General features: G+C 47.5%; 1 protein-coding gene and 1 long non-coding RNA gene across 5 annotated transcripts; one reads left to right on the top strand and one right to left on the bottom strand.

Annotated features, from left to right (window-relative positions):
• Nucleotides 1-27,296, top strand: CAMK1G (calcium/calmodulin dependent protein kinase IG). Of its 3 annotated transcripts, none has more exons than XM_037824806.1 (13): nucleotides 1-105; nucleotides 10,922-11,042; nucleotides 14,412-14,540; nucleotides 17,270-17,344; nucleotides 19,390-19,528; nucleotides 20,217-20,340; nucleotides 21,520-21,595; nucleotides 22,603-22,715; nucleotides 23,463-23,541; nucleotides 24,733-24,820; nucleotides 25,091-25,515; nucleotides 26,095-26,222; nucleotides 26,391-27,296. In XM_037824806.1, exons 2-12 carry the CDS (start codon nucleotides 10,951-10,953, stop codon nucleotides 26,183-26,185), a joined length of 1,431 nt encoding a protein of 476 aa, XP_037680734.1. In that variant the 5' UTR covers nucleotides 1-105; nucleotides 10,922-10,950; the 3' UTR covers nucleotides 26,186-26,222; nucleotides 26,391-27,296. The 3 variants fall into 3 exon arrangements, with proteins under 3 accessions (XP_037680734.1, XP_037680737.1, XP_037680736.1); XM_037824809.1 differs by lacking the exon at nucleotides 1-105 and adding an exon at nucleotides 6,398-6,531; XM_037824808.1 differs by lacking the exon at nucleotides 1-105 and adding an exon at nucleotides 10,119-10,195.
• LOC119526035 lies at nucleotides 7,426-13,862 on the bottom strand. Of its 2 annotated transcripts, none has more exons than XR_005215067.1 (3): nucleotides 13,786-13,862; nucleotides 13,130-13,259; nucleotides 7,426-7,573 (listed from the first exon to the last, which is right to left on the bottom strand). It is a non-coding gene; the product is annotated as an uncharacterized LOC119526035 (long non-coding RNA). The 2 variants fall into 2 exon arrangements; XR_005215068.1 differs by lacking the exon at nucleotides 7,426-7,573 and adding an exon at nucleotides 10,962-11,092.
• Nucleotides 27,297-27,814: the final 518 nt, after the last annotated feature.

The following is a 27,814-nucleotide window of genomic DNA, read 5'->3' as shown; positions in this document are numbered from 1 at the left end:
CCCTTTAATTCAGTTTATTGTTAAAGCACTGAAGCAGCTAATCCTCACAGACCTGTAGGAGCTGGAGTGGAAGCGCCAAGAGCACGATTCTGCCTGAGTCCCTGGGTAAGATGTAACTGCTTCTTTTCTTGGTTTTAGGGGGTTTCCTTGCTTGGTGGGGGGCATGTGGTGCCTAGAAAGTGGGTTTGAAGGGACCCTTTCTTGAGTGACTTGGGCATTTATTTCAGCCCCATTCAGTCTTTCCTGACTCTCGTAGTATCAAGGGTAAGTTGTAGCTGCTTCTGAATGGGGAGATGTCTGAATGGGGGGTCCAGGTGGGCCACCGCTCCAAGGCTAGCTTGAGAGGGACCCTTTTGCACTTCTGGGCAGGGAAAGGGGAGCAAAATATCTGTATATGCCCCTCCAGCAATGCCTGCCTGCAGGCTGCATTCTAAGGACAATTCTATGGGGCTCTGTGCCTGGGAGGGGCCCCATCTATCCATCCATCCATCCATAGGATGTCAGGACCTCCAAGACTCCTGCTCAGCCTTCCTCTCTTAACCTCTCTGACCCTATCTGTCAAATGGAGTAACTACCGCTCTGCCTGCCTCTCTAGGCTGTTGGGCAGATTTGGAGAGTCGGTGAGGAGAAAAAGAGGTTAGTAAATTGTCTGTGGCTCTTGCAAACCCAGGGAAGGATGATTAGCCTCAGTCTCTCCTGGCAGGGTCCATGGACAGGCTCCGGGCTCTGTGTCCCCGCCTGCGTTGAGATGCACAACTCAGCCGCGGTGATGCTGTCAGTCACAAGACTACTCCTTCGCCTCTTTCAGGGGCGCACCTGTCTCCTTTCTGTCTTTAAACTTCCCTAGTTTAGCTCTCAAGCAAAGATGCTAAAAGAAGGTCTGGATTCACCACCAACACCACCACCACCCCCGTTCGCACTGTGGTCCCTTCTCTCCACGCAACTTTGCTTTGACGCACAAACGTTAACCCTAAGTCTCCCGGAGGCTGCGGCCAGGACCAGCAGTGGTCTGGCTGCTGGACATGGCTGGCCAGCCTCCTGCTCTGGAGTCAGATTAATGGGTGGCAAATAAAACCTCTGGGAAGGGTCTAGAAAAGTCAAGCTGGTGCTGACTTGGGTCAGGAGATGATCTTTCCCAGATCAAAGGCCAGAGATAGAGCCAGATCCCTGTCATTCCTACTGACCCAAGGACCGAAGTCAGTTTCGAGGTCTGAAATAGACTGTAACACGAAGTGCTTAGTAATACCTGATATGGGGACTGCATTTTACAGTTTATGATGTGCTTTTAATTAGTCATCTCCAGGAAAAGTTCAAAAAATTGTGGGGCAAGTATTATTTCCCCCTTATTACAGATGAGAAAACTGAGGCTCAAAGAGGGTGAATGACTTGCCTGGGGTTGCAAAGCTAGATACTGTAGAGCCAGCATTTGAATACACTGATACAAATTCAGTGACCTTTCCATGACACTAGAAAAAGCTATGGTGTGAGTGTGTGTGTGTTTGTATGTGTGTGTGAGTAAGTGAGTAAAGAGCACTCTTCAGAAAGATGGGGCAAAACTTTGGGAGAGAAGACTGAGGTTGGAGTGAGAAAAGGTTTGAGCTGGAGCCAAGAGAGATGCAGGCAAGGAACATGGTGCCCCCAGCCTCAATTCTGAGAAATCTCTGTGCTCCAGAAATTCAGCCCTGCCCAGATCAGCCAAGCCCAGTGTTCCAGGAGGAATCAGTCAAGTGTTGGGATTGCATGAAAGCACAGTAAAAATGAGAGTGGATGTAAGGGAAATCCTGGCAACCACCTCCAGAAAAGAGGAGACAGATAACATGGAACAGTGTGATAAGGAGACTGGTGTTGGAATCTGATGGACCGGGGCTCCCAGCCCAACTATATCGTTTACCATCTGTTTGATTTGGGGCATTTTACTTAAGATCTCTACCCGTCAGTTCATCATCTATAAAATGGAGTTGAATGATACCTACCTTGAAAGGTGTCAATGAGGCATTCAATAAGATGATGGATGCAAAGTGCCTAGCTCTGTGCCTGCCCAGGCGCTCCATCCACCTGAAAGGATGCTATAAGGTCAGGGAGCAATTCTAGCTGGAACGGAAAAGAATGCCCCTCTAAGAGGACAGAGCCTCCTTCGCTCCCTTTGCCCCAAACACACACGCACACACAGCCAGAAATAAATTGCCACACGGAGCGCGAGTGACGGCTGCGCCTGCCAGAGCCAGGCAGAGTGAATGAGCTGCAGCATGAATGAGAGGGGGAGGGGGTGAGTCTGCAAACAGACTGCATGCCTGGTGCTACAACTGCAAGCTCGCAGCCACTGTCAATGGCTAGGGGGCTGGGGCTGAGAGCTCTGCCAGCATTTAAACAAGCCCATGGGGACTGGGGGGCTGCACAGACTGTCAGTGATTGTCAAACCCATGTTCCCAGAGGGAAGACTGGTAATACAGAGCATCTTGTCACTGTCCTCCTGTCTCCTGAGCTCAATCTTTTCTTCTTCTGCACCTTCTCCCAAGGTGAACATCCAGTCTCTCACCTTCAGGAGCCACAGTTGAGTACCTGGCCGGACTGTTTAAAAATAATGAGCCCCACACCTGTACCAAGGAGGCATGGTTTGCATTGGGAGTTAGCCTTAAAGACAGCATGTGACACAGTCAATATCACCCTTGAAAAATCCTTAAGGAGGTTCCCCAAAGGAGCCCAGCATATTGCCCATGGGGAAATCCAGCACAGTCGATTTCTCCTTCAGTGTTGCAAAAGCTCTCTGTTTCCTTGGTCGAGTACCAGATGAAGTAGTTGGCTTTGCATATCAGGGACATATTGCATGAAAAATAATGTATCTTTAAACACTAGAATCACAGTGAGATGAGATGCTCATACTGTGAGAGGCACGTGGGAGCCAAGACCAGCTGAGGGAACAGGAGATTCCCTCTGCTGAATCGTGCTCACCCTTATTTACTTTTTTCTCTGTCTCTTTCCCCAGTGCATAGGGTTTGGTCCATGTGCTACCATGCAAGCCCACTGCGTAGTACTTTACAGGTTGCAAAATGTTTTCATGCCCACTGATGTATTGGATCTGCACAGAATGTTGAGAAATAGACCAGGGATCATTATTCCCATTCAGCAGATGAGGAAACTGAGGCCCATTGTGGTTAAGCACCCATTAGAATAAGTAGCACAGCTGGTCCCAAACCACACCCTATGGGTTGACCTCTCAACCACCAAATGAAGCCCTAGAGAATTCTCTTCATTTCCTCTATGAGAGGCATACAATAAACCTTAAGCAAACTCATGAAATCTGGCCTGTCACTGCAGCAGGAGTGATTCCAGTTAAACTTCAATGCAGGTTTGAGCCTGAAATAAACTGCAGGAGGCAATTGAAAAATCTTCTTCTGCAGATTTTATAAACAGAAACTGATGTGCAGAGTTGGCCTTTTCAATGATTAGCAGAGGGCTGGAGAATGGATGTTCCTTGGAGCTTCTATTCAGCCAGAAGTCTCTATGAGCCTTTAGAGTCCGGGGCCTGGGATGTGGCAGTCTGTTGGACCCACTTGGGTTGAAACACATGAAATGGAAATGAGTTCTGACAGCAAACACAGACCCAGCCATGTGCCTGTGAAAGCACAAGGAAGGCAGACTGTGACTGATGGCAGCGGGGTGCTGGAAACCTGAAATACTGCTCCAGCTCATGGAGAATCACAAAGCCTCAGAGATGGCCTAGTGCACATTTCCCAAGTGTGTTCTGGGTGTTAATAGATGTTACCAGGAGATAGGTTTTCACAATCTAGTAAGTTTGGGAAATGCCGGGTTAAACAGCATTAAACAGGTGTTTTTAATAGTCCTCAGTGCCTTTAATAAGGTAATGTGGATCATGAATCTCCAAAAGGGCCCACAATGGGCAGCAATTCCTGGCTGTTCATGGAGAATCTCCCAGGACTAATATTCTGAGAAATAAACTTCAGAGAAACTTAATCAAGTCCAATCTCCTCTTTTCATTAAAATGAAAGACGGAAGCCCAGAGAAGTGTAGCCATTTGTCTGGAGCAGCACAGCACCTCACTGCCAAGCCAAGACTAGAGCCAGGAACTTTGCTTCTTTCCAGTTTGCCTCTCAACCCAAAGGATGTTGGGAAGTTCAATATGGGCCAGGGTCCAGGAAATGGGACTTGACTTTCTATATTACACCATGAATCTGGGCAAGATTTCTCAGCTATAGCCTTTTATTTCATCCCATTTCTAACCAAGTGATTTGTATATTTCCATGATTCTCTGTACCCCAGGATAAAGACAGAGAGTGTATTTTTATTAAAGATGATCTAGTTGATAACCTCGCCCTGAGGTCACAGGCCTTTTCCAGTCATGCTCCCAAAGAATGGAAAACCCTGGAAGCAGAGAACATAAAGCATTCTTAGGGCAGAGAGACTCCTCGGTAAAAGAGCCAGGCAAGGCCCCTGGGGAAGGCTCTGGGGCCTGCTTATCTTGCCCTAGAGGACTCACATCCCTTGCTCAGAAGTCTCAAGTGAGAGCATGGAGGAAGGCAGGGTGGCTCTTCCCAAAGGTTACGAGTCAGCTAATCTCTGTAGGTTGAAGGCTGCAGATGTGCTACTGAATGGATTCTCTCCTTCCTTGTCCCCCTCTCCTCTGGTTTGTCCGTGTCCAATTTAGGAACACTACTGTCGATTTCATAAACATACATCAGTCTGAATATTGAATCCAATTGAATTCCTTTGGATTAAAGGACTCTGGGACATCTTCTAGGAGGGGCAACATTCTTAAGCTATTAGCCCAGTGAATTTATTAAAGAAGCACCTCAGATCAGGGCCCTAGGTGGCTGTGACTCGCAATAGGAGACTTTGGTAGAGGAGATCATGCAGATCAGGCTGCAGGAGTGGGGGTCCAGAGAGAGTTCCAGGACAATGTGGGGCCATGAGGTGGCCTGGTACCTTCAGGGTATGGTGATGGCAATGAGGAGGCCACTGCAGACAAACCTCATCCACCTAACAGTTCTGTCTGGTACTAGGGCTGCTCCTGGGACCAAACTGAGCCTGGTAAGGAGAGAAGGACAGTGGAAGGAAGCTCCATGCAGGGAACACGTGAAGGGCACTTGCATCCTGGGCTCTCAGCCCAAGCATCCCTCACCAGCACCTCATAAGTAGCCAGGCGTGCTGCCAACAGGGATCATAAGCCCATCCCCAGAAGAAGGGAAAGGCCTACACTATGAGACAGCATCCACCCCAAGGCAGAACAGCCAGCTCTTTAGTAGAAGCTTTCCCCTCTGCATTCTCCTCCTCTGCTGCAAAATCCTCCCCCAAGAGGCCAGAAAAACCATTCAAAAACTCCAGCTGAGCACTGAGTAGGAGCCAGGCACTGTGCTAGGCCCTGAGGAGACAATAAGATGAGTCTTTGCCCATATGGAGCTACTTTCTAGTGAGGATATTGACCAACCTCAAATAATCTCAGATTGTCACATATAATAGGAGCAGGAAACAGGAAGGAAAACAGAAAGGAACAGGCTCATATGATAGAGAGTAAGTTTGGATGGGGGCAGGGGGGTGGACTCTAGAATAGTCAGGGAAGGCCTCTTCCAGTGTTACAGGGGAGTTCTGGAATGGGCCCCAGATTGCAATCCAGACCCCACATTGTCTGCCCCAAAAGTGATGATGATGGAAGGAAGGAAAGAAGATGCTGCCTTCTGTGGCCATTCTGCCCCTCCATTTCTCTGCAATGGGCAGAGGCTCACAGCAGAACTTTAGAGAGGAAAGCCCAGGCTTTTTCATCTCAGGGCTCTGGTGGCAGGTTTCCCTCTAGAGCAATGTAAAGAATACATCCCCCCACCCTCCATCACCCTCCAACTCTTCCACAAAGCCTTCCCTAATCAACCCACCCCATAGGGCTCTCTTCCTCATTCACTCATCTAATAAATGTGGGCTGGACCCTTAGTATGTGCCAGGCACTGAACTAGGCACCAGAGATTCAAAGATGAGTAACACATTGTCCCTGCCCTTTAGGAGCGCACAGTCTGCAGCCAAAAAGTGACACATGAGCAGATGGCTGCAATCAACCTCAGAACCATTTTGGCCCCAATCCAACCAGCCCATTCATATCCCAGCTCTCATTAACTGGCGTGTGCTTTTAGGTGTTTATTTACCTGTAGGGTCTCTCCAACTTGAGGATAAGCATTTTCAAGGCCAGGATCATATCATAGAAATTTCTGTAGTTATTCCAGTGGGTCTACAGGAAGTGCTCAATAAATGCTTGCTAAACGAAGGAGTGTTAACTCCACAATTCAAAGATAGTCCCAAGAATGAGGCCATTTCCTTTCCAGGAGCCATTTTTTTGTAGAATATTCTGGAAGGTCTTGCCCTGATGCGATAGGAGGGTCCTGAACTAGCCTGAACCAGCTACAAATGGCAACGACCATGGCGGCTCCTGAGCTATACATCGGAAATCACCACTAAGCCTCACAGAAGTTTGCAGTGGCTCTTTCTGAGCTTTGAAACAAAAATGGAAATTGTTGCTGGAAAGAGTGAGAGGTAGGGAGTACTTTGTAAACAAACAAGAGCAATATTGGAGATTTAAGCTTCTCAGAAATTGTCTTCTTTTCCTATGAAGGGTCTAGATTGTGGAAGTCAACCCCTTCGGAGGAGGGGGAGGAATTTACCTAAAAGAGGCAGGATGTAACAACAGAATATGGGGCAACCTCGCAGAGCCCACCGTTAGACCTCTGCCCCTCAGGGCCTAGGAGGCCTTGAGACCTCTTCAAGGCCTAGCAGGGGTGGGAAATGAAGGACCAGTATGGAGGTTTCAGATCTGGGCTCCTAGGTTTTCCACATTGCACTGACAATGGAACTAAATTGCTAGAATTGAGTGTATGGGAGGAGGGGTGGGCGGGAAAGATGTTTTCTCTTCCAGCCTCGCTTCAGCTAAGAATACTATGTTTTTAAGCTATTTAAGAGAAACAAGGAAAAAAGGAACAGTGAGTACAGATCTGCTAATGAGGTGGGGATGCCTCCTGGAGAGCAGGCAGTGATTCCATGGGGCTCTGGAAGGGGGAGTGACCAATGCCCAGCTGATGGCCCATCCCTGAGCTGGGAAGAAAGCTTTTCATTGGCTCCTCACTTTGAAAAGCAGCATCTGCAGCCTGTTGTTCTCCAAAGGGGAAGAGGGGAAGAGGAGGGAGGGGATGAGACACAGAGGGAGACAGATAAACTGACTCTGTTGATTTCATTCCTTTAAGCGTCCACCTTTTACCCTCATGCCCTCCTTTCTTCAAGACTTGCATCTGCAATGCATCTACACAGTAAGAAGCCTCTGATCCAGGCCCAGATGCCAAGCATCCTGATTAGTGGAAGCTGCTACATTTGGGGCTCAGAATCTGCAGGATAGCACCTGGCTAAAGATACTCCCATTTTAATATTTCACCTGTTCCAAAATAGCCTCTTGCAGTCAAGGTCCATTTGTCTCTGCCTTGGAGATGGTGCCTTCAAAATCAAAGGTCAATCCCGCCAGTGTTGGTGAATCTCCTCTGGCTAGTGACTGGGCCCTGTGCTGCTGGAGTCCCTCTGGGCTGCCACCCTGCCAGAAAGGAGCAAATCAACAAATGGGGCAAATCAATACTAGAGACAACCACCAGACTGACATTTGGTTGAATCAAATGCTGAGGAATTCTGAGCATCTCAAATGCTTTTTAAATAATAATAGCCAACATTTATTGTGTAGTTGGGTCACAAATTTGCATACTTTGTCAAAATGTGCAAAGAAAATATAGCTTCTTTACTTCCTATAAAATCTTTCTAATGAACTCCCACCCCACCAGGTAGCAAGGAAAATGCACAGCCTTTCCTCCTCCTGCTCTATATCAAGGTGGCATTTTATAGTGTAAGGTACTGACGTTACCTTAAAGTATGGGCAAAAGAGGCCTCAGACTCATCAGGTACCTCAAACCCCACAGACTCTGGGATCTCACCAGAAGCTGCTGACTGGTGACCTCTGAGGTGTGACTGGCCCCATCTGGCCCTTAGGGGGTCATGCTGACAACTCCGCTAGAGGCCCTGATCCCAGCCATCTGCTTCCACTTGAGAAGCCCTGACTGTAGCCCTGTCTTCTTCCCAACCCAGGCCCCTGGGAGTTGACTCGCCCTCTAGCACCTCCACATCCACTCCCCTGAGCCATGGGCAGTGGTGAGTGGGTAAATATTTAACAACCGGTTCTTGGGGTGGGGGTGGGGGTACAGGGTGATGATTTGTAGCATGTGTTTGTTTCCATGGTGTAAATACACCCACCATGGCCAATTTCCAGCTAATAGCATGAGAGCGCTAAATATGGAGGCGGGAATAGATGTGCAGAGTCGGCTGTCATGAGCTGGTACAAGCTTGCTCCAGCACCACACTGGGGAACTTCTAGAGACCCTGAACATCAAATAAGCATTGTCTCAGACTCACCCTTATCCCCTATGCCTGTCCTCCTAATTACTTAGTGCTACGTTATATATGTTTGCAATCAGAATTCTTTTTAGGTGTACTCTAGACTTACTCCCACCAGCAGGGTCCTGGGAAGCCCACCCATCCACGTCACCAGTCTTTCCCATTCCTGACTGGATGTTCTATTCTAAGAAGGCATAAATGTGTGCTTCTGACAATTTCACCATCTGTCTCTCCCATCTCCTTCCCAGGATCCACTTAGAGCAAAATGCTCAGTCCTTCCACCTCGTCTTACTCTCTAGCAGGAACCTTATGGTGTCACATTCTCCTTATTCCTGGGTCTCTAAGCCTCACAGTTGAATGTTAATGGTTTCCTCCATACTATGGAAGCTATTTTATGACATGAGCCCTCCAGATGTGGCCAGTGATATGGGAGCCATAGAAGACTTAGAATTGGGGACCAACCAAGATGAAAATATGTTGATGCAATATTCCCAAAATATTATGTCTATAGTAATATATATTATGTTTGGTGATGTGCTAAGTCTCTATGTACACTATTTCATTAAACCTTCACCTCAATCATGTTTTGTTCCCTTTTTACAGATGAGGAAATAGATTCAAAGAGATCAGTCACTTGCCTAAGGCCATTTAACTAGTAACTAGCAGAGGCAGGATGTGAACTTAGGTTGACCTCCAAAGCTAAGCTATTGGAAACCCTCTGGGTGTTATGGGCAATTTTTTAAAGTGGGAAAGAAGAAGCATTGCCTAAGAAAGGCAGCTGTAAGACATATTTTCCTACTTCTCTGTCAGGTCCAAAGAATATGGCGGGGAGGGCGTTGGCAGAAATGGCATGCCACCCATCATTCCCAGGCCCTTAGTGCTCCTACCATCCAGCTGTAACAGGGGGGCACTAGGTCAGATTCCCTCCCCCCACCCTTCCCCAAAAACACACCTCCTGCTAGTATTCACAATTTCAGGAAGGGCCCCATCACCCCAGAAGCTCCTGCCAGCAACATGGGAGTCATCCTGGACTCCTCCCGCCCCACCGTACAGCACAGCACGAAGTCCAGCAGATTGGGGCCCCGGATTCTATCTGGGTCCATCCACTTCTCTCCTTCACTACCACCATCGTCTCTCTCCTGGACTTTTGAAATAGCCTCCTACCTATTTCCCATGCATTAACCCTTACCCTCTTTTACTCCATCCTCCACAGAGTGGCTAGAGTGACCTCTTTAAAACATGAACAGTGTAATTTAACCCCACTGCTAAAAATCCTTCAGTGTCTTCCTATTTCACTTAGAATAAAATCCAATATCTTTAACAAGGCCAAAAAGGCCCTGCAGGATCTGGCCCCTGCCCACCTCTCCCTCCCACTTCTCCATGCCACCCTCCCTGCTGCTTCACTCCGCTCCAGCCACCCTGTCCCTTCAGCCACTGGAGCACACCAAGCTCTTTCCTCCCTTTGGGTTTTTGTGTTTTATTCCCCCTCCATGCCCTCTTTGCTTGGCTGCCCCCTTCACAAACTTCCGGTCTCAGCTTAAATATCACCTCCTCAGAGAGGCCTTTCCTGACCACCTTATCTAAAGAAGACCTTTCTTGTTTTCTCTATTACAAACTCAGGTTTATTCTTTTACGGTTTCCCCACACAATCTGTAACTGTATATGTATTCGTTTCTTTGCTCACTGCCTGTCTTCTCCCCTAGACTGTGAGCTCCATGAAGGCAGGACCTTCATCCATTTTGTCCAGCAGTACAGACCCAGCACCTGACACATAGTAGGTGCTAAATGAATATTTGTTGATGAATAGGTATTGTAACTCTAGAACTCTGTTATACAATTAGGACACAAGGCAATTCAATTTTCAATGAATACCTAATATTTGCCCAGTACTGTGCTAAATATTGTAGGAGTCACTGAGGAAATATAATGTTCATTCTTTTATTCATTCATTTAAACCATAACAACTAGGAGAGAGGTAGGAGTAAGAATGACTGGGAGAGGTGGCAGAGTTCTGTATTAGAAAGGAAGTCAGGCTGACTCTCTAATTTGAATAAACACCTTGACAATCATCTGGATAACATAGGAAATGCCTCAGCTCAGCTCAGATCTCCTCAAGACTGGGTATATCCATAGCAAGCTGTGCATGTATGTATCCTTGCCCTTAACAAATACATGTGCTACAAAGTAGTTTCCATTACTAGACTCTAAGCTCCTTGAAGGCAGGACTGGGCCTTACTGATTTTGCATTCACTGTACTAGCCCTATGGTATGTAGCAGACACTCAAAAACATTGTTGTAGTAATTAAAGAAAGCAAGTAAGGGGAATAGTCTTACTGCCAATTATCAGGTATTACTCCTAATCCTTCTGGCCATTACACGAAGGACGTGAGTATTTTAGATACTTCTTGTAACTTGTTCTGATCTCAATTGAGAACCATTTCTTCCCTCCCTTCCTTCCTCCCACCCTCCCTTCCTTTCTTCCTTCCTTCTTCAAACACAGCATCCCCGGAAGTTTCAACTCTGGAGGCAATGGGCCGAAAGGAAGAAGATGACTGTAGCTCCTGGAAGAAACAGACCACCAACATCCGGAAAACCTTCATCTTCATGGAAGTGCTGGGATCGTAAGTACTCGGACTGGGAGACCCGGGTTGGGTTGGGGCTGGGCTGCTTGCTGCAGGGAGTCAGAAAGGAAAGAGCTGTTGCGGTGAACTGGGACTGAGGCTGGCTGTTACATAATCTCAATAGCTTTTTATGGCCTTGGAGATGGGGTGTGGGAAGGGTACCTTGTGGTGATACAGAGGATGATTCAAGGCACTGGAGCTCTCAGGGAATACCAGCCGCTTTTCCCCAGTTTCTGCCTCCTTCTGACCCACCCTCTGTGACCCCTACCCTACTTCCTGATCTGTGCCAATTTGTGAGTTCTTGCCCTGGTCTTGAGAGAGGAGTTCTGGACCACTTCCGCAGATTCCTGAACCTCCTCACCCAGCTTCTTCATTTCCCCCAGCAGTGAACGGGCCAACCCCATCCTCGGCTATAAAAGAAAGAGAAGGGGATCCTGAGGCCCAGAGAGCTGATGAATTACACCACACCTGAATCAGCTCACCACTACCACCATCCCTTCTCCATATTTACGTGCTTTGGCTGTGTTGGAAAAATAAAGATGTGTTATAATCCAAACATCTCCCAGTCTTTGGGGCCGTCTGTGCCTGCCCCTTGACAATGATTACGTGGCTTGCAGACCAGAGACAGCTGTCTGGAGCTGACACCCCTCTTATTCCAAACCTCTCCTCTGGGAAAGCAGGCAGCCTCTGACGCAGACACAGACACAGGCAGGCAGCAGCTCCAGGCCCCACCTCCTCAGACCCCTCCTGGTCGGCTAATTAGTCGGGGTTAATTGGGCCGGGTCAGTGAGGAGCAGTCGGGGGCTGTCCAGGCAAGCTTTCTCATTAGCCAATTCTGGCTAAGATTATCTCCACTCTGCCCGGTATAGAAGACAATGACCTTAGGCAATGACGACTGCCCACACTCTCACTGCAGACTGAGAGGAGCCAGCATGGAAGCTCTGAGCTAATTTCTCAACTGAGATCAGAACAAGTTGCAAGAAGAATCTAAAATGCTAACATCCTTTATGTAACGGCCAGAAGGAAGGAGTAGGAGCAATACTTCTCACAGTATCTGAGAAGAGACCTCTGGGCCCTCTGTCTACAGGCAAGCGTAGGGCTCTGCACACTCAGGAGGAGCTCAGCTGTGCTGCTGGGCACTAGTGCTGACCCTCCATCAAGGGCCTCTGCCAAGACCAGGTGGCTAGAGAGGAGTTTGGGGCAGGAGAAGGGCAAAGCCCATGAGTAAATCAGAGATGATTTGCTTAGCAAACCAAAAATCAAGAGAAGGAAGGAGAAGGAAGCCCAGGTTTGTGAGACCTTATTTCTTATCTGCCCTGACTAGTGTTGTAGGACTGGCAACAATGTGGTCAAAACACGACAGACCCTTCCCTGGTGGAGGCAGTGGAGTCGGCCACAGTGGCTGCTAAACCTGGAGGACACAAGAGTCTCCTGGGGAGCTTATCCCCTAACTTTTAATTATGAAAATGTTTAAGCATAAAGAAAAGGTGAAACAACAGAACAAAGAACATCAATATACCCACTACCTAAATTCAACAGTTGTTAACATTTCACTATATTTGTTTTACACACACAAACACACATGCACATACACACATTTTTCTCTGAACCATCTGAAAGCAAGTTGCAAACATCATGACACATCACCTCTGTATCCTTATGTCTGCATTTCTAAGAGTAAAGGCATTTTCTTATATATCCACAATATCATTGCCACCCCAAGAAAATTAACAGTAATTCCCTAATATTGTCTTAGCCTAGTCAATGAAAAAAAAAAAGAAAAAAGAAAAGAGATTCCTGGTCTCAAACTTGCTAAACAGGAATTTTGTGAGATAGGACCCAGAAGCCCTGTCTTAAGCGTCCATTTTCTGTGGTCTCAGAATGCCCCGTGTTTATCTGTATGTCTGTTTCTTGCTCTCAATTCTAAGCTAAACCAATACTGATCAAAGTGCCTAAACTAGATTCCATCAGTTCAACAAGCATTCACTGAATGCTTAATAGCATTTTTCAAATCAAATTTTAATTGCTTATTTGTCTGTGTTCCTCACTAGCCTATGGACTTCTCGAGAGCAGAAACATTTACTCACCTTTTTTTTTTCATCTCCAAGCGTCTAGGAGGCAGTGGGTGCTCAATAAATCTTGGTGGAAGGACTGAGTGAATGAAAGGATGAATAGAGCAAGTTCTGAAGTCTCTGATTAATTCAATTCCAAGTGCAGCTGGAGGAAACAGGAAACTCAGTCACAGGAAACACCAAGTATTTGCTAAGGCAGATTTTTAGAGTCCTTATAAAAATTTTACTGCTTTCCAGCCTTCATTCTAGAATACCCAGGAGAATGGCAGAGGAGAGGGAGGCTCAGCTGTGTCCTCACTTACACTCTGTTCCTCTTGTACTACTAGGTGTCTTTCCCTCCAATGGTATTCATTAATAATACAACTACTAATAATAGTAGTAGTATCTAACACATACGGTTTAATAGAGGTCAGGAGTTCTTTAAGCACTTTACATATACATATAACTCATTTAATTTTCTAAACAAGTCTATAACTTAGATACTACCGATACTCCCATTTTTCGGATGATGAAACTGGGTATACAGAGGTTAAGCAACTTGCCCCACAAAAAGCTGAGATTCTAACATGGGTAATGATGCTCCAGCATCCACTGCTTGCAAACCGCTATTCTGATGGCCTGGTTCCCAGGGGACCCCTTCCAACAAAAAGTCTGTAATTTGTAATACTTACCTATGTTTTCATCTGCTTCTATCCTCTACATCTGCAGAAAGCCTATCACAGTGACACTGGCCCTCAAGCTGTTGGGGTTTGTCTTTCCTTCTTGTGAGTCCTGCTGAAAGAGAGAAAGCTCAGCTATTTTGCCCTCTGATAATTGGGTCAGGGTGATTTTCACCCCTTAAAACTGATAGAAGAGTCTTTTCTCTCTCACCATGTCTGAGCCCCGTACCCCAATGCTACTTCCAGGTGCGATCCCAGCAGGCCCACACCGTGCCATATTGGGAATGAAGTGAACTGATTCTGTGCTGATCCCTCTTTAATGGGTTTACCCAATGAAGAAATCACTCCAAAGCCAAAGCCCCGTCTCTGGGAGCCATTCCCAAATTAAGGAACCAGGAAATAGCACCCGTGCCCAGTCTGTGAGGCTGTGGTGGGGTCTTTTCCTTCCTATATGATATAGAAAGAAAGAACACAGTGCCATGTCAGGTGGGCCCTTCCACAAATACAGCTAATCAGGTGCCACAATGACAGTGGAAACTATCAGCCACACGTTCTGTCATCTACCGTTTCGTTCTTCTTCCATCAATGTTCTCTAGCCAGCCACTATTCAGGTTTATCTCTTGGTGTCTTCTCCTCAGAGGAGCTTTTTCAGAAGTTTTCCTGGTGAAACAAAGGGTAACTGGAAAGCTCTTTGCCCTGAAGTGCATCAAGAAGTCACCTGCCTTCCGGGACAGCAGCCTGGAGAATGAGATCGCTGTGTTGAAAAAGTGAGTGGGTCTTGGGGTTGCTCAGATACAACCGTGGGATCACATTTCCTTCATAAACTATCTTCTGGAAAGACTGGAGCTGTATTTCCACACCCAATGGCATTGCTCCCTTTGATTGAGTTGACAGAGTTGGTTAGTTTGACCAATCAGCTCAGTTTAGTCAGACATCTGTGTTGGCTGATTTTTGGTTTTTTTTTTTGAAGCAAATTGACAAGTAACTGGTGACAGAGCTGGTTTGTGCATATAGGCCAGAGAGTAATTAGCTCAAAGGAAAAAAAATCAATTTAGGGCTGATACCAGTAAGTACCAATAATTAAGGAAGCAGTGTAAGATTTGGAAATTAGCCTCAATTTATACCAAAGGAAATGTAGGTTTTGTACCCCAATGATCATGATGCATCAGATGTTTACAGCAGTTCTCATAGAGCAAACCCTTTGTGGAGCTCCTATGATGTAGCAAAAGTATGTTGGACATCAGGACCACAAGGAGGAGACTCCCTCAGGAACCCAACATTTTCCAGTCAGATAGAGAGGTGCCCTGATAAACTTGAATCCCATCAGTTGTGAGTCACACTAGCAGACAGCAGAATTTGGAGGAGGTATGGATTCATTTTGCCTTTGTGTGTGTTTTTATGAGGATGGATTTTCAAAGAAGAGTGACCTTGGTGAATGCACAGAATTTTGTGGAGGTAGGAGAGACAGTATCCAAAGGGAAAAGTAAGAGGAAATTCAGGTCAAGAGTAGCATAAATTTCAGTGCAGAATCAGGGAAGTGCAAGGGCTGTGTAGGGAAGAGTTAGCACTGGAAGCCTCTGAACTTAGAGTGAGTCATATCGAGGGATGGGAGATGAAACTCAAATGGTGAAGTGGAAGCTGATTATAAAGGGTGTTGGATGCCATGGCAAAGAATGTGGACTTTATTCTGTGTACAAAGAGAAGTCATCAAGGTATTTTTAACTAAGGAATAACATGATCAGATTCGTATTTTAGAGCTATCCTTCTTAAGCATGGTGGAGGATGAATTGGAGGATGAAAGCCTAGAGGACGAGAGACCAATTACAAGACTTTCACAATAATCTAGGAAAGGTTTGAGAATACAAGCAAGGGTGGTGGCAGAATCATGAGGTGGCAAGAAGACTGGATTCAAGAGATGTTTCAGAGAGAAAAGTGATTGTTTTGAGGTTGGCTGGTAAGAGAATAGAAGAGAAAAACATTAAAAATGACCCTGAGATTGAGTGAGTAAATGGATGATAATATCATTGCTTGGTGGAAAGAACAAAGAAGGATGTATAGACTTGGAGGAAATGGAAAGAAATTGGTTAGAACATATCAGATAAAGGTGGCCATCCATGTCTACATGGAGGTGGCTGGTAGGATGTTGGAGATAAAGGTTTGGGATCCAGGGAAATTAGGGCAGAGGGAGACTGTAAACTCATTGAGAACAGGGACTACAGTGGTCTTTCTTATTACTGCATTGCCAGTTCCTAATAAGGTCGATCTCAATGAATATTTGTTCAGTGGGTGAATAAATCAATAAACTAAAGTTAGCCTTGTCAGTTTGTGAGTTTAGTTGAATCCATCAGCTAACTGTAGGTTGAAATATGGTTCTATATTTTTAGAAATCCCTAAAATATTACAATAGCTACTTTGATTGTGTGTTTACTATTCCCCAGGCACTGTATTAAACATTCTACATGCATTATCGCTTTGAATCCTAATATAACCTGATGAGATAGGTGTACTTTACAGAGAAGGAAATGGAGTCTTAGAAGATTTAAGAAAGCCAGCCAAAGTTACCCAATTATTAAGTGCCTGAACTGGATCTGAACCCAGAATCTAAATTCTTAACCCCTGTGAGTAAAAATTCTTAGACACTTCTCTCCTGCACAAACATTCACTCAATTGTTGTCTGGAAAGCCAAGACCATCAGCTAATATGATGGCTGCTGTCTCAGCCTCTTAATAAACCAAGACACAGGTCATCTAGAGTAGGATTTCTCATCCATGGCTCCACTGACATTTTGTACCAGCTAATTCTTTGTTGTGGGGCTGTCATGTGCATTGTAGCATGTTTAACAGCATCCCTGGCCTCTACCCACTAGATGCCAGGAACACCCTCACCCCAGCTTGAAAATCAAGAATGTCTCCAGACATTGGCAAATGTCTCCTGGGGAGGAAATAGTCCCTGGTTGAGAATCATTGATCTAAGGAGTTCCACAGAACTGACCCTAAAAACTAGATCTGCCTTGTTGTTCATTATCTCCCAGAACAATGCTTTTGTAACACTCACTCCATAGCCCCATAGTCACCCCTCAGGAGGCTTAGCTAACCTAAATCCCTCTTGTGGAAAACTTTCCTCATGCAGTGTTTCCAAAGGAGATCTGGATACCCCATTTTGGTTAATCATCTTGTGTCAGGTCGTCCCTCAGCCTTCCTCAGTTCTAACTTTCTCTCTTGGTTAAGTTTAAAGAAATTCATGGAGCAACAATGAGAAGTTTGTTCTCTGAAGGCAGCATGATCCATTGTTTTCAACAAATATGGACTGAACATCACCCTGGGAATCTTTTGTGTGGGGTTTCTTTGTGACTGCCTGCTCATTATGAAGACTTCACAAGGATTCAATCTTCCTATACACTGTCATCAAAAATTTCTAACAGAAACGAGAGTCTGCATTCTTTGTCAGACCAAACTGAATCACAGAATTTTCACCATGACACTCACTTTTCCCCCAGGATTAAGCATGAAAACATTGTGACCCTGGAGGACATCTATGAGAGCACCACTCACTACTACCTGGTCATGCAGCTGTAAGTGAAAGGTGACCCACTACCTCTGTAGAGGGCTGGTGGGGCCCGGGGGGCTTAGCAAGGTTGGCAGTTGGTAAGGGAACGGTGGTGACTGAAAGAATCAAAAGTTAGTTCAAATGGCTCTGAAATGTCAAGAGTCTTTTAGTCCCAGTATGCTTCTGGTCATGGCATGTTCTGTATGGGCTGAGGGGTAAAGCTGGGTATACACCAGAACATCTCGCCAGTTGTTAAAACATTCCCTACTGGTCAACGAATAGCTGCTGTGCCAACCCGTCCATGCTCCCTTACTGCCCTGGCCCCTCCCCTGGGACTTTCTGGACTTCTGCACAATCCAGCAACTGAAGGGATACTGCATGGTGCAGCAGGGCCTTCCAGAACCCTTCTCTGGCACCATCGCTTGAGTCTGTTCTGACCAGTCCATGCTAATCAAACTGGATGTTAAATGCTTTAATATCACCCCAGGGTAAAATTATTGTGAGATTACAAGCCACAGATCTATAGATTTTGATTCAATATAAAGAAAGACTTTCTCAGAAGAGAGCCATCCAAAGTGAAAAACAGGCTTTGATTCTGCGTGTCCATCTATAGGGTAGAAGTAGTTCCCCATTACAAAGTTCTGTGGGTCATCGTCATATCCAGATAAGGGTTCTGCCAGAGAGCAACTTTGGTAGGGTTTGGTTTGTGCCCCTGAAGGCTCAGCTTTGGGATTAGAGATACTTTGATTTATAAAGTACACACACACACACACACCACTCTACAATTTCAGTGTGGTTAACCCAATGTGGTTTTTGACTGACAACCTGATCCCTCAGATTCCTCTGATGCCCTGAAACTTTAATGAGCTAACTGAGGCCTAAGCAGCCTATTAACTCCTGGGCTCACCTGAGGCCTGGTGGAGAGCGGTAGCAGGTGGGCAAAGACATGAAGTGGCAAAGCCCAGGGCAGCACTGACAGGTGAACAGGGACCACGTGCCACCTTAATGAGGCTGACTCAACAGGATTAGCACACAGTCCCTCAGATGGCTCAGGGGAGGTTTGGAAGTCACCAAGCAAGAAGCCACCAAGCTTCCTAGAGCACCAGCTCCAGGACCCAAGCCACTTAGAGTCAGGATTTATTCTTTGTTTGTGTACAAAGAACATCTTCCTTGTGGGCTGTGGGTTTCCGGCTCCTACACAGAGTTCAGAGCTTAAAGGTAGAAACAAAAGAAATGGAAAGGTGTACATTTTATTGGAGAAATTATATTCCCTCATTCCTGCTTGGTGCTATCATGTGCAATATCCACATCTAATGTCATAGAACAGTGGGGACAAGGGGAAAGATAGGAAAACCCTTATGGTTGAAGTATTCTGGGGAAGTTTATCCTGGAAAAGAGAAATCCTCAGGAGAACATTTCACTGACTTTGAATACTTGAAAAGATTCATATGAAAGTGACGTTATTCTTATGCTGTGTGGCCCCAGTGAGTAGAAGATGGTATTTGTTGGTAGAAGCTATGTGGAGTTTTCAAGGGATGGGGGTCAAGCTTGATCTTTTGATCTTTAATTTCTCCTGAGTCCTGAGATACCATACCATTTGAGCCTCAAAACACCCTTTCAATTCCCATCCCACAATTCCAGCTTTAAGTAGCACAATTTTCCAAGATGAGGAAAGAAATCCTGACAAGAAAAGTCAGTCTCGTTTGCACCACCTTTCCTCCTTTGCTCCGATATCGTTTCACCTCTCTCTTTCATCATGGCTTCCCATGTCCTAGGCTGGGAAGGAAGACAGCACTAAAGGACTGGTGGCTTCTTGTGTGACTCCAAACAAGGGCATTTCCATCTTAAAGGAAATTTCCATGGAAAGGTCAATGTTTGGCCCAAAGAGATGACTCCCAGGAAGAGCTGTTCAGAGACTGAAGTAGTCCTCCCTGCACCCCTGGAATCACAATCCACGGGTGCCTGCCTGTTCCACCACAGCTGGGTTCCCCATGGCTACAGATCAAATATATTCTTGTTCCTTTGACCTGAAATAAGAGCTGGATTCCTGCTTGTCCCTTCTGCCTATAGTGTTTCCGGTGGGGAGCTCTTTGACCGGATCCTGGAGCGGGGCGTCTACACAGAGAAGGATGCCAGCCTGGTGATCCAGCAAGTCTTGTCAGCAGTGAAATACCTCCACGAGAATGGCATTGTACACAGAGACTTAAAGGTGCAAAGGCTTTGAATACTTTGAAAAGATTCATATGAAAGAGATGGTTCCTCTGGTGGAAATGTGATAGTGACACCTTGAGAATCTGCACGGGTCATGGGAAGTCTAAGCTCTATAGCATGAGAGTTGGATTAGTTGATTCCTAAGGCCCCTTCCACCCTCAAATTCCTTAAACAGATCTTGGATGATTCAAGAGTCTTTAATTTGTACCTCAATCTTTTCCTGAACTTTTCACTATTCCTCACCCTATGAGGATAATACAAAAATAATCCACACATTTCTTGAACCCAGCCACATCCAAAATCAAGTGCATTGAATACTTATTGAGGGTCTGTATTGCATGAGGCATTGCACAGACATTGGAGAGATCAGAGCTGATTAACCAAGGGTTTGTCCTCTCAAAATCAAATAGACCCAGAGTAGTTGGGGATGAGTGGAGGGAAAGATTGGAAATGAAAGTGATAGGTTCATAAATGGCTATAAGGCAGGGAAAAATCAAGGCCAGAAGCAAGACTGGGTGCTGGGGTGCCAGTAGTGCATATGTAAGTAGGAAAAAGGAGGAAGAATGAGAAGAGATGAGCTTGGCTTCAAGACAGGAGCCCAGAACTCAGCTGCCTGAGAAATCATAGACAAAAGTAAGGAAGAAGATATGTGTATCCTACACTGCATATTTCCCTTCCCCCCACAGCCTGAAAACCTGCTATACCTCACCCCTGAGGAGAATTCTAAGATCATGATCACAGACTTTGGTCTGTCCAAGATGGAACAGAGTGGCGTCATGTCCACTGCCTGTGGTACTCCAGGCTATGTGGGTGAGTCTGGGGGCAGGAGGGAGGTTGACCAGTTAGCTACCTGCAACCACATGGATGCTATTCAATCACAGAGAGGGATGGTTGGGAGATACAGGGTTTAACTCAGAGGCAATCCAGGTAGACAATTCACTTATGAGGTTTAGGTCCTGCCAATCCATCTATCTCTGGAACTACCCCTACTGCTCCAAAATCCTGTATCTTTAAAGAAAGTCTACCTCTGAGTCCCTGCCCACAGCCCTTGCTTGTACTTTGGTTCTCACGCCTACAGACAGACTTCCTAGTTCTTCCCAGCTACCCAGGGGCAGAGACAAGGTTGCAAACCCAGAGATCAGTGAAGAGCTGAGCTCCACCCCAACTGTTAGGAGCCTGCAGGCTGAATGTGCTGAGTTTGGGCCTGAAAAACGCAGACACGGGATCCCAAATGTACACCTAAGGATGCACCCTGAGAAACTGGCAGAGGTGGGGCCTCCTGCCTGAACAGCTCTGTAGGCTTCTAAGGCCTCCAAAAAGGGGTGGGCAGGCAGGGTGCCACGAGAGAGTATTCTTTGGATCCAAGAATCCCTCTTATGCAAGCATAATTTGTCTGGGATTGGGGAGTGAGAAGCAGAGCCCTGACACAAGACAAAGGATCTGCTGTCACCCAGAAGGAGAGGTCAGTCACTCACCAGCAGGCATTGAGTCCCACTGGGTACAAAGCCCTAATATCTGGGAGAAATAGATAAGGAAGACATGGCACATAGCATCATGGAGCTCTTAGTCTGATGGGACAGACTAAGCCCCGACCCTCAGGAAGTACCCAGAGTCTGGGAGTTCTTAACCTAATGGGGATACTCAGCCTCTGACTTTAGGGAGTTCCCAGTCTAATGAGAGAAACAGAACCCTTACACTGGGGAACCCACCCCCTCCCACCCCCCACCCCCCGATTTGAAGGGGGAGACATGGGCCCTGCCTTCAGAGAGCACCCAAGCTGAAGGGAGCGTCATAGCCCCTGCCAGGGGGACCTCCCAGTCTGATAGGGGAAACAGCCCCAGCCCTCAGGGAGTTTTCATTCCCCTAAGACAACACAGTCCCATGGGCTGTCCTAGTCCTCCTCTCCTAAGTCTGCTCCTGGCCCTCAGCCTCACCCCACAGTCCTTTCTTCTTGTCCTCAGCCCTGACTCTGCCTTTGGTTTGCTGCAGCTCCGGAAGTGTTGGCCCAGAAGCCTTACAGCAAGGCTGTGGATTGCTGGTCCATTGGCGTCATCACCTACATATTGTGAGTAGAAGCTGGCATTGGCTCGGTTCCTGAGAAGTCTCAGAGCCGTCCCACCCTATCCTCTCCCCTCCCATGTCAGCTCCTTAAGCAGCATCCACCTCCAAAGCATGTGCACGCACATGCTCATGCACACAGCTCCAAAACATCCTCTGTACTGATCCCACCAGGTCATAAAAACAGAGCTTAGTGTGAACCCACTGTACACCCACCTGTCACTCTTACCCCCATTTACTGTACATAAATGTATTGAGTCTCACTCAGTGACACAAGCAAGAAAAAAGAAAGAAGCTAAGTCAAGCTCTAAAGCCAGGCAGACCCAAGATTCCAGCATCTCAGTCTCCTGTCCTATGAAGTCCACCCAAGGCAAAATGATGGCCTGGGTGACACTGGTCAGGGCCTCTCCTTTTTGCCTCTCATCGCACATTCTCAGTCTCTTCTTTTCCTAACTTATTCATCACATCTTCCCCACCATCCCTCCTTGCCTATAACAACCTTTGCTCCTAGGAAAATACCTGCTACTGTTGACCTCTTAGTGTGGTTCAGTTCACTATTCCCTCATTTTACGTTCAATAATTACTCCCAGTCATCCATTTTCTCAATATTTATGCAATGGCTGTCTGCTCTGGGCTAGGTGCTAACAGATAAAGCAGTGAACTTTAACAGAGTTAAAAAAAAAAAATCCCTGTGCTCGTGAAACTTATATCCAAGTGAACATTATACCATCCTTCTTAAAGATGGTTTATACATCATCCAAGAGTCAGGGGAAGTACAGGAAAAGGGGTCAGGGGATGGAGGAGATAATGTACAAAGGGTCATTCCAGGACCAGCTTTTCCATACCTCATGGGCCCTGTGCATGAATCAGAGGCAGACCCCTCTCCTGGCCCCGCCGCTGGTCTGGACCCTCACAGCCTGCCTGTGTGTACGGTGGGAGGCTGGGGAAGATGAGCGGTGAGCCCAGGAAGGGTGACGCCACTCGACATCCATTCTCTTTCCTCTTCTACTGCAGGCTGTGTGGGTATCCCCCTTTCTATGAAGAAACTGAGTCTAAGCTTTTTGAGAAGATCAAGGAGGGCTACTATGAGTTTGAGTCTCCATTCTGGGATGACATTTCTGAGTCAGGTAAGGCCAGCGAGTGTGAAGGGCAAGATAACAGGCTCAAGGCAGAGACTGCCAAGAGAAAAGAGTTTAACGAAGGATGACAAGCCTGGCTCTTGGAAGTCTCCAGGGATTTTCTAGAACAGGCTGCCAAGGAAAGTGCTGAAATCTTCATCTGGTTCAAAGGCTAGATAGATTATTTGCCTCTAATGCATGCTTTTTGTTCTCCTGGAGGCAGAACCACAGTTAGAAAATCAGGGTTGGTGGAGGTGCAGTTTAGATGTGAGGGCAGGAGGGCAGAGCCAGGCTGAGAGAAGTGTTCCAGGCAAAACCGGGAAAAAGATGCCAAGGCCAAGAACATGCAATGTATGTGCATGCAGTAAGGCAATGTAATACATGCTTGTTGGATCTATTAAGTGGAGATCAGAGCCGGAATGAGCCAGCACTCACGTGTGTCCCCGTGCTGGTGCTGGGCCCTGTATCTGTGCAAATGTGGACACGGGTGGTGTGCAGGCACATTGGTGCCTCGTGACTAGGAACGTATCTGCAGTGCTGTGTGGGTGAGCTACTTAGAGCCTCTCTTCTTTGGTGATTTATGGTGGGTTGTCGTTAGGTGGTTTGGAATATTTTCTCTTTTTAAGACGCTGAAAATTGCCTCTTTGGAAGATTAGCTAGAAATGCATTCACTGCCACCCACCAGCCCAGAAGTTAATTTCCATCAGTCATGAAATCTGGTCCCTATGAAACTGTGTCTTTGATTGCTCCCCTTAGCCAAGGATTTCATTTGCCACTTGCTGGAGAAAGACCCAACTCAGCGATACACCTGTGAGAAGGCCTTGAGGCACCCCTGGTGAGTGAGGGGTGAGGTGGACTCCAGACCCTTGCCTTCTGGCCCCAGAGACCACACTGGCTCCTTAAGTCTCCCTGGAATCTGCTTGCCCTGAGCTGTTTACTCTTGTAGCAACCAAGGAGCTTACAACTGTTGGTCAGGCCCAGTTGGAGGCACAAACAGCATGTGATAGAGCAGGTTCTGACCTGAGTGGTCCAGTCAAGTGCGGGAGACAGACGCAGTCAGTCAGCACGGGGTGTTTGTCTGTCCCACAGCTGGAGAACTCGACCAGCTGCTCATGAGGCACCCGGGAGCAAGCAACTCTGCCCTCATCCTTGAGAGTTTCATTTTACTCTGGGGCCAAAGCCCATATGTACCATATGAAGTGATTCAACAATCACAAAACAACCAATTGGTAAGGAAGGGAAACAATGTCTGAAATAGTTTTTTGTTTTTTCCTTTGTTTTTTTTTTTCCATGCAACTCCCCAGCTCAAGAATTTATAATAGGTCCCCATTTCCTGTTACATGGATGCTGGGTTTATTTTTTACCCCCCGGGTTTTTCCTAGTCTGGCCTGACCTTTTATATCCAACCTTATCTTCCAGGATTCCAACAAGCCTTCTCTGTTCCAAGTAGGCTTGCAAGCTGTACTTCTCTCCCTGCCCTGCCCACTACACATAGCCACTCCATGTAGCAAGCTCTTTCCTAACTACACCTTGGGTCCATGCTATTTTCACTACCTAGAATGCCCTGCCTCTCACCGTGTATGTAACATTCCTCAGGGTCCAAGTTGGTCTTTGCACCTTCTTGGAAGTCCCTGATTCCTCTATCTCCAAGTTCCTATAGCTTTCTTTATTAATTATAAGAAATTGCTCTAGCTCATGGAATAAAACAACTCTCCACACCTAACGTAAGCTTCCAGATATCTGTGTCTCTTACTTGTCTGAGTCCCTTAGTAGATAGCACAGTGCTGTGTACGTGGTAAGTATCTGAGGAACACTTAGTGATGGGTGAAGAAGAAGAAGGGGCTAAGGGAACAGGAGAAGTGCAGCCTGTGTCGGGTGGCCTCATTGAGGAAAGTTTCCAGGAGGAGACCGATTCCGAGTAAGGTTTTGAGCTAACAACTGGTGGCAACCCAAGTGCCCTCTAAAGCAGCCCCCTGCCCAAACCCTGGCTGTGTTTCCATAGCCACCAACTAGCCTGTATCCACAGGATTGATGGAAATACAGCCCTCCACCGGGACATCTACCCATCAGTCAGCCTCCAGATCCAGAAGAACTTTGCCAAGAGCAAGTGGAGGGTAAGTTGTCCTCTCCAGGTGGGAGTGAGGCTCTCCCCTGAGCAGGCTGCTCTGGGTTCTTGAGGCTGGGTTGGGGCAGGGGCTGGCAGAGGGCTTTCCTTGGGGCATCTCCATGGAGTAGACCCCAGCAGACACCAGAGCTCCCTGTATCCTCTCTGAAATGAGAGGTGAGCACATTGGTTTCGGGATGCCACAGGGCATAGGGAAAGCCTGAGCCCCGTGGCCCTCTAAGGATGGGAAAGTCAAGAGGCTGGTTTTGTGTTTCCTTAGCAAGCCTTCAATGCAGCAGCTGTGGTGCACCACATGAGGAAGTTGCACATGAACCTGCACAGCACAGGGGTCCGCCCAGAAGTGGAGAACACACCGCCCGTCCCTCAAGCCTCAGAAGCCTGTAGACCCAGCTCCCCTGAGATCACCATCACCGAGGCCCCTGCCCTGGACCAGAGCGTGGCCCTCCCTGCTCTGGCCCGGCTGCCCTGCCAGCATGGTCCCCGGCCCACTGCCCCCGGCGGCAGGTCCCTCAACTGCCTGATCAACGGCTCCCTCCGCATCAGCAGCAGCCTGGTGCCCATGCAGCAGGGGCCCCTGGCCACGGGGCCCTGTGGCTGCTGCTCCAGCTGTCTGAGCATTGGAGGCAAAGGGAAGTCCTCCTACTGCTCCGAGCCCATGCTCCTCAAAAAGGCCAACAAAAAACAGTACGTATTCTCAGCCAGAGACAGGCTCCCAGACCTGCTCAGCCTGGGTCTGAGAGAACTCAGGCAATAGGACTATAAGAAATTAGCAAAGGACCCCTCCCACCCAGAGGCATCTCTATAGAGCTCTGCACTGGGGGTCAATGAAGGGATCCCAGCCCCGTACCCCTGTCCATACCACTCACTAGCAGTGGGCACATTGACAAGTCAGTCAATGTCTGTGTTTCTAATCTGTGCATCATAAAAATGGGGTTGATCAGCTTACATTGACCTGCTGAGCCTGCCTCACAGAAGTAACAAAGTTTCAGTGAAGCAACAGAAATTATAAACGCCTGTGTAGAAGTGTAGAGTACTGGGTGTATGTGAGTGGTGAGCATTAGATTTCTGGAGGGTTTTCTGGGGCCTCCATGTTTTGGGGGCCCAGGGGTGCTGGATTGTCTTGGTGCCTTTTCTGCAGGGGCTTGTAATTTCTGAACCTCACAGTAGGAGAGCTGAGTGGATGCCGCAGGTTCGGAGAACTACCCCCAGCTTTTTATTCCTTCCTCAAATACTTCAAAGCCTGTGGCTTCATTTCCTTTCCAGGAACTTCAAATCAGAGGTCACGGTGCCAGTTAAATCCAGTGGCAGTTCCCACTGCCGGGCCGGGCAGACTGGAGTCTGTCTCATCATGTGATCCCGGGAGCCTCTGCCTGTGTCACTGTAATTTTCAGGTGAGGGATCCAGGGGCAGGAGGGCCAGGGCGGGGGTGGGCTGGGGTGGGGGCTCAGGGAGCGCTTCTGTCCGAGAAGGAAAGCCCCACCCCAGAGTCTAAATAACAGGGTCTGAGGGGTGCATGGGGTGGCAGCCCCTCCCTCACCCTGAACCCCTTTCCTTTGCAGGAGAGATGTTCTACTCCTCTCTGCCTTTCCAAACCTGGTGTCAACCCTGCAGAGGGAGGAAGGGGGAGCAAGCAGGGCAGGACCTGGCAAGAGCGTTTTCTGGTCAGAAGTGCCAGTCTGCTGCGGCCTGGGGACAGACCATCCGAGCAGGCCCCAGGAGCGAGCCCCAAGTTGTGGAGACCGCACTGAAGCATTGCCCAAGGGCAGGAGGAGAGGCATCTGCTGGCTTCTGGTCTCTCTGAGCTGCCTGCTCTCTGCCCCCACACCCTCCGTGCTGTGGCTCTGTGCAGTGTGCGTAGATAGCTCGTGCCCGGATCTGTGTTTGTCGTGAAATGCTTAGTGGACTGGCCAAGCTGTGTCACCTTCTCTGAGCAAAGCCATATGGAGCGTCCACCCAGACACCCCACTCTGTACACACTTGCTCCTGCCTCTGAGGCCTCTGTCCTCGGGGCCAGAACTGGCACATGAATGTAGTTGGCTGCCCTCTGCATGAATGACAGGCAGCTCCTGCGCAGAGTTCTAATCCTTACCGCCAGGATTAGCTCCCAGCTGCCGTGAGACCCAGCCAGCATCCTCCCCGGCACACTTCTGACCCACCTCCCTTCCTGCCCCGCTATAAAAGCAGTGCCACACCCTCCAAGGTGAAATAGATAAAAAGCCTGTACTAGATACCATAAGGAATCAAGATCCTGGGCATACACCGTTCACCTCCACACTTATGTCCAACTGGGTCAACATTGGAAGTCGACTATTTTAATTTCAGCCAGTAATTCTAATCCTGCCTCTGCTCCCTTTCTCTCCCTAAAGACAAGTACATCTTTTTTGTCCCTCCCCAGTTTTCTTGCCCCACTTCCTCCAGCTTCATGGTCAGTGTTGTGCTCAATAAAATGGACATATTTTTCTCTACAAGGCTTCATTTGATTCTTTGCAAAGTCAGAAGTAGTTCAGCTGCATTGGAGCCTGTGTGGAATAATAGAAAAGACCTGGAGAGCTTGAGGTCGGGTAGAAGCTAGCAATTGTGACTGACAGGTAGGGGGGACATACAGTGTGCCTGACGCCTAGTTGCAGATCAACTCATTTACTTCTCACAACCACCTTTTGGGGTAGCTGCCCGTGGGGCCCAGACAGCCTTGCTCAGCAGCCATTCTCCTCCTGACTGTACTAAAGAAACACGAGTTTAAGGCCCAGCTCTTCCCTGACCTACCAGATCTGTGACTGTGGCGGAGTTACTGAATCTTTTGCTTGTCAAATGGGAATAACTATGTCATCTACACCATGAGATAATGCAGGTGAGATGCCTAGCACAGTGCTCAATAAATAATTAATATGATCAAGAACGATAAAGAAGTTAATGTAGATAAAATGCTAGTCCAGGGTCTGGGACGTGATTAACACACAAATGTTCAGGCCATTCCCAGCTTTGC

Source organism: Choloepus didactylus, chromosome 2 (genome assembly GCF_015220235.1).
Source record: "Choloepus didactylus isolate mChoDid1 chromosome 2, mChoDid1.pri, whole genome shotgun sequence".
NCBI classification, from domain to species: Eukaryota; Metazoa; Chordata; class Mammalia; order Pilosa; family Megalonychidae; genus Choloepus; species Choloepus didactylus.
Note: the sequence above shows the minus strand (reverse complement) of the source record. Positions and strands in the feature narration are given on the sequence as shown.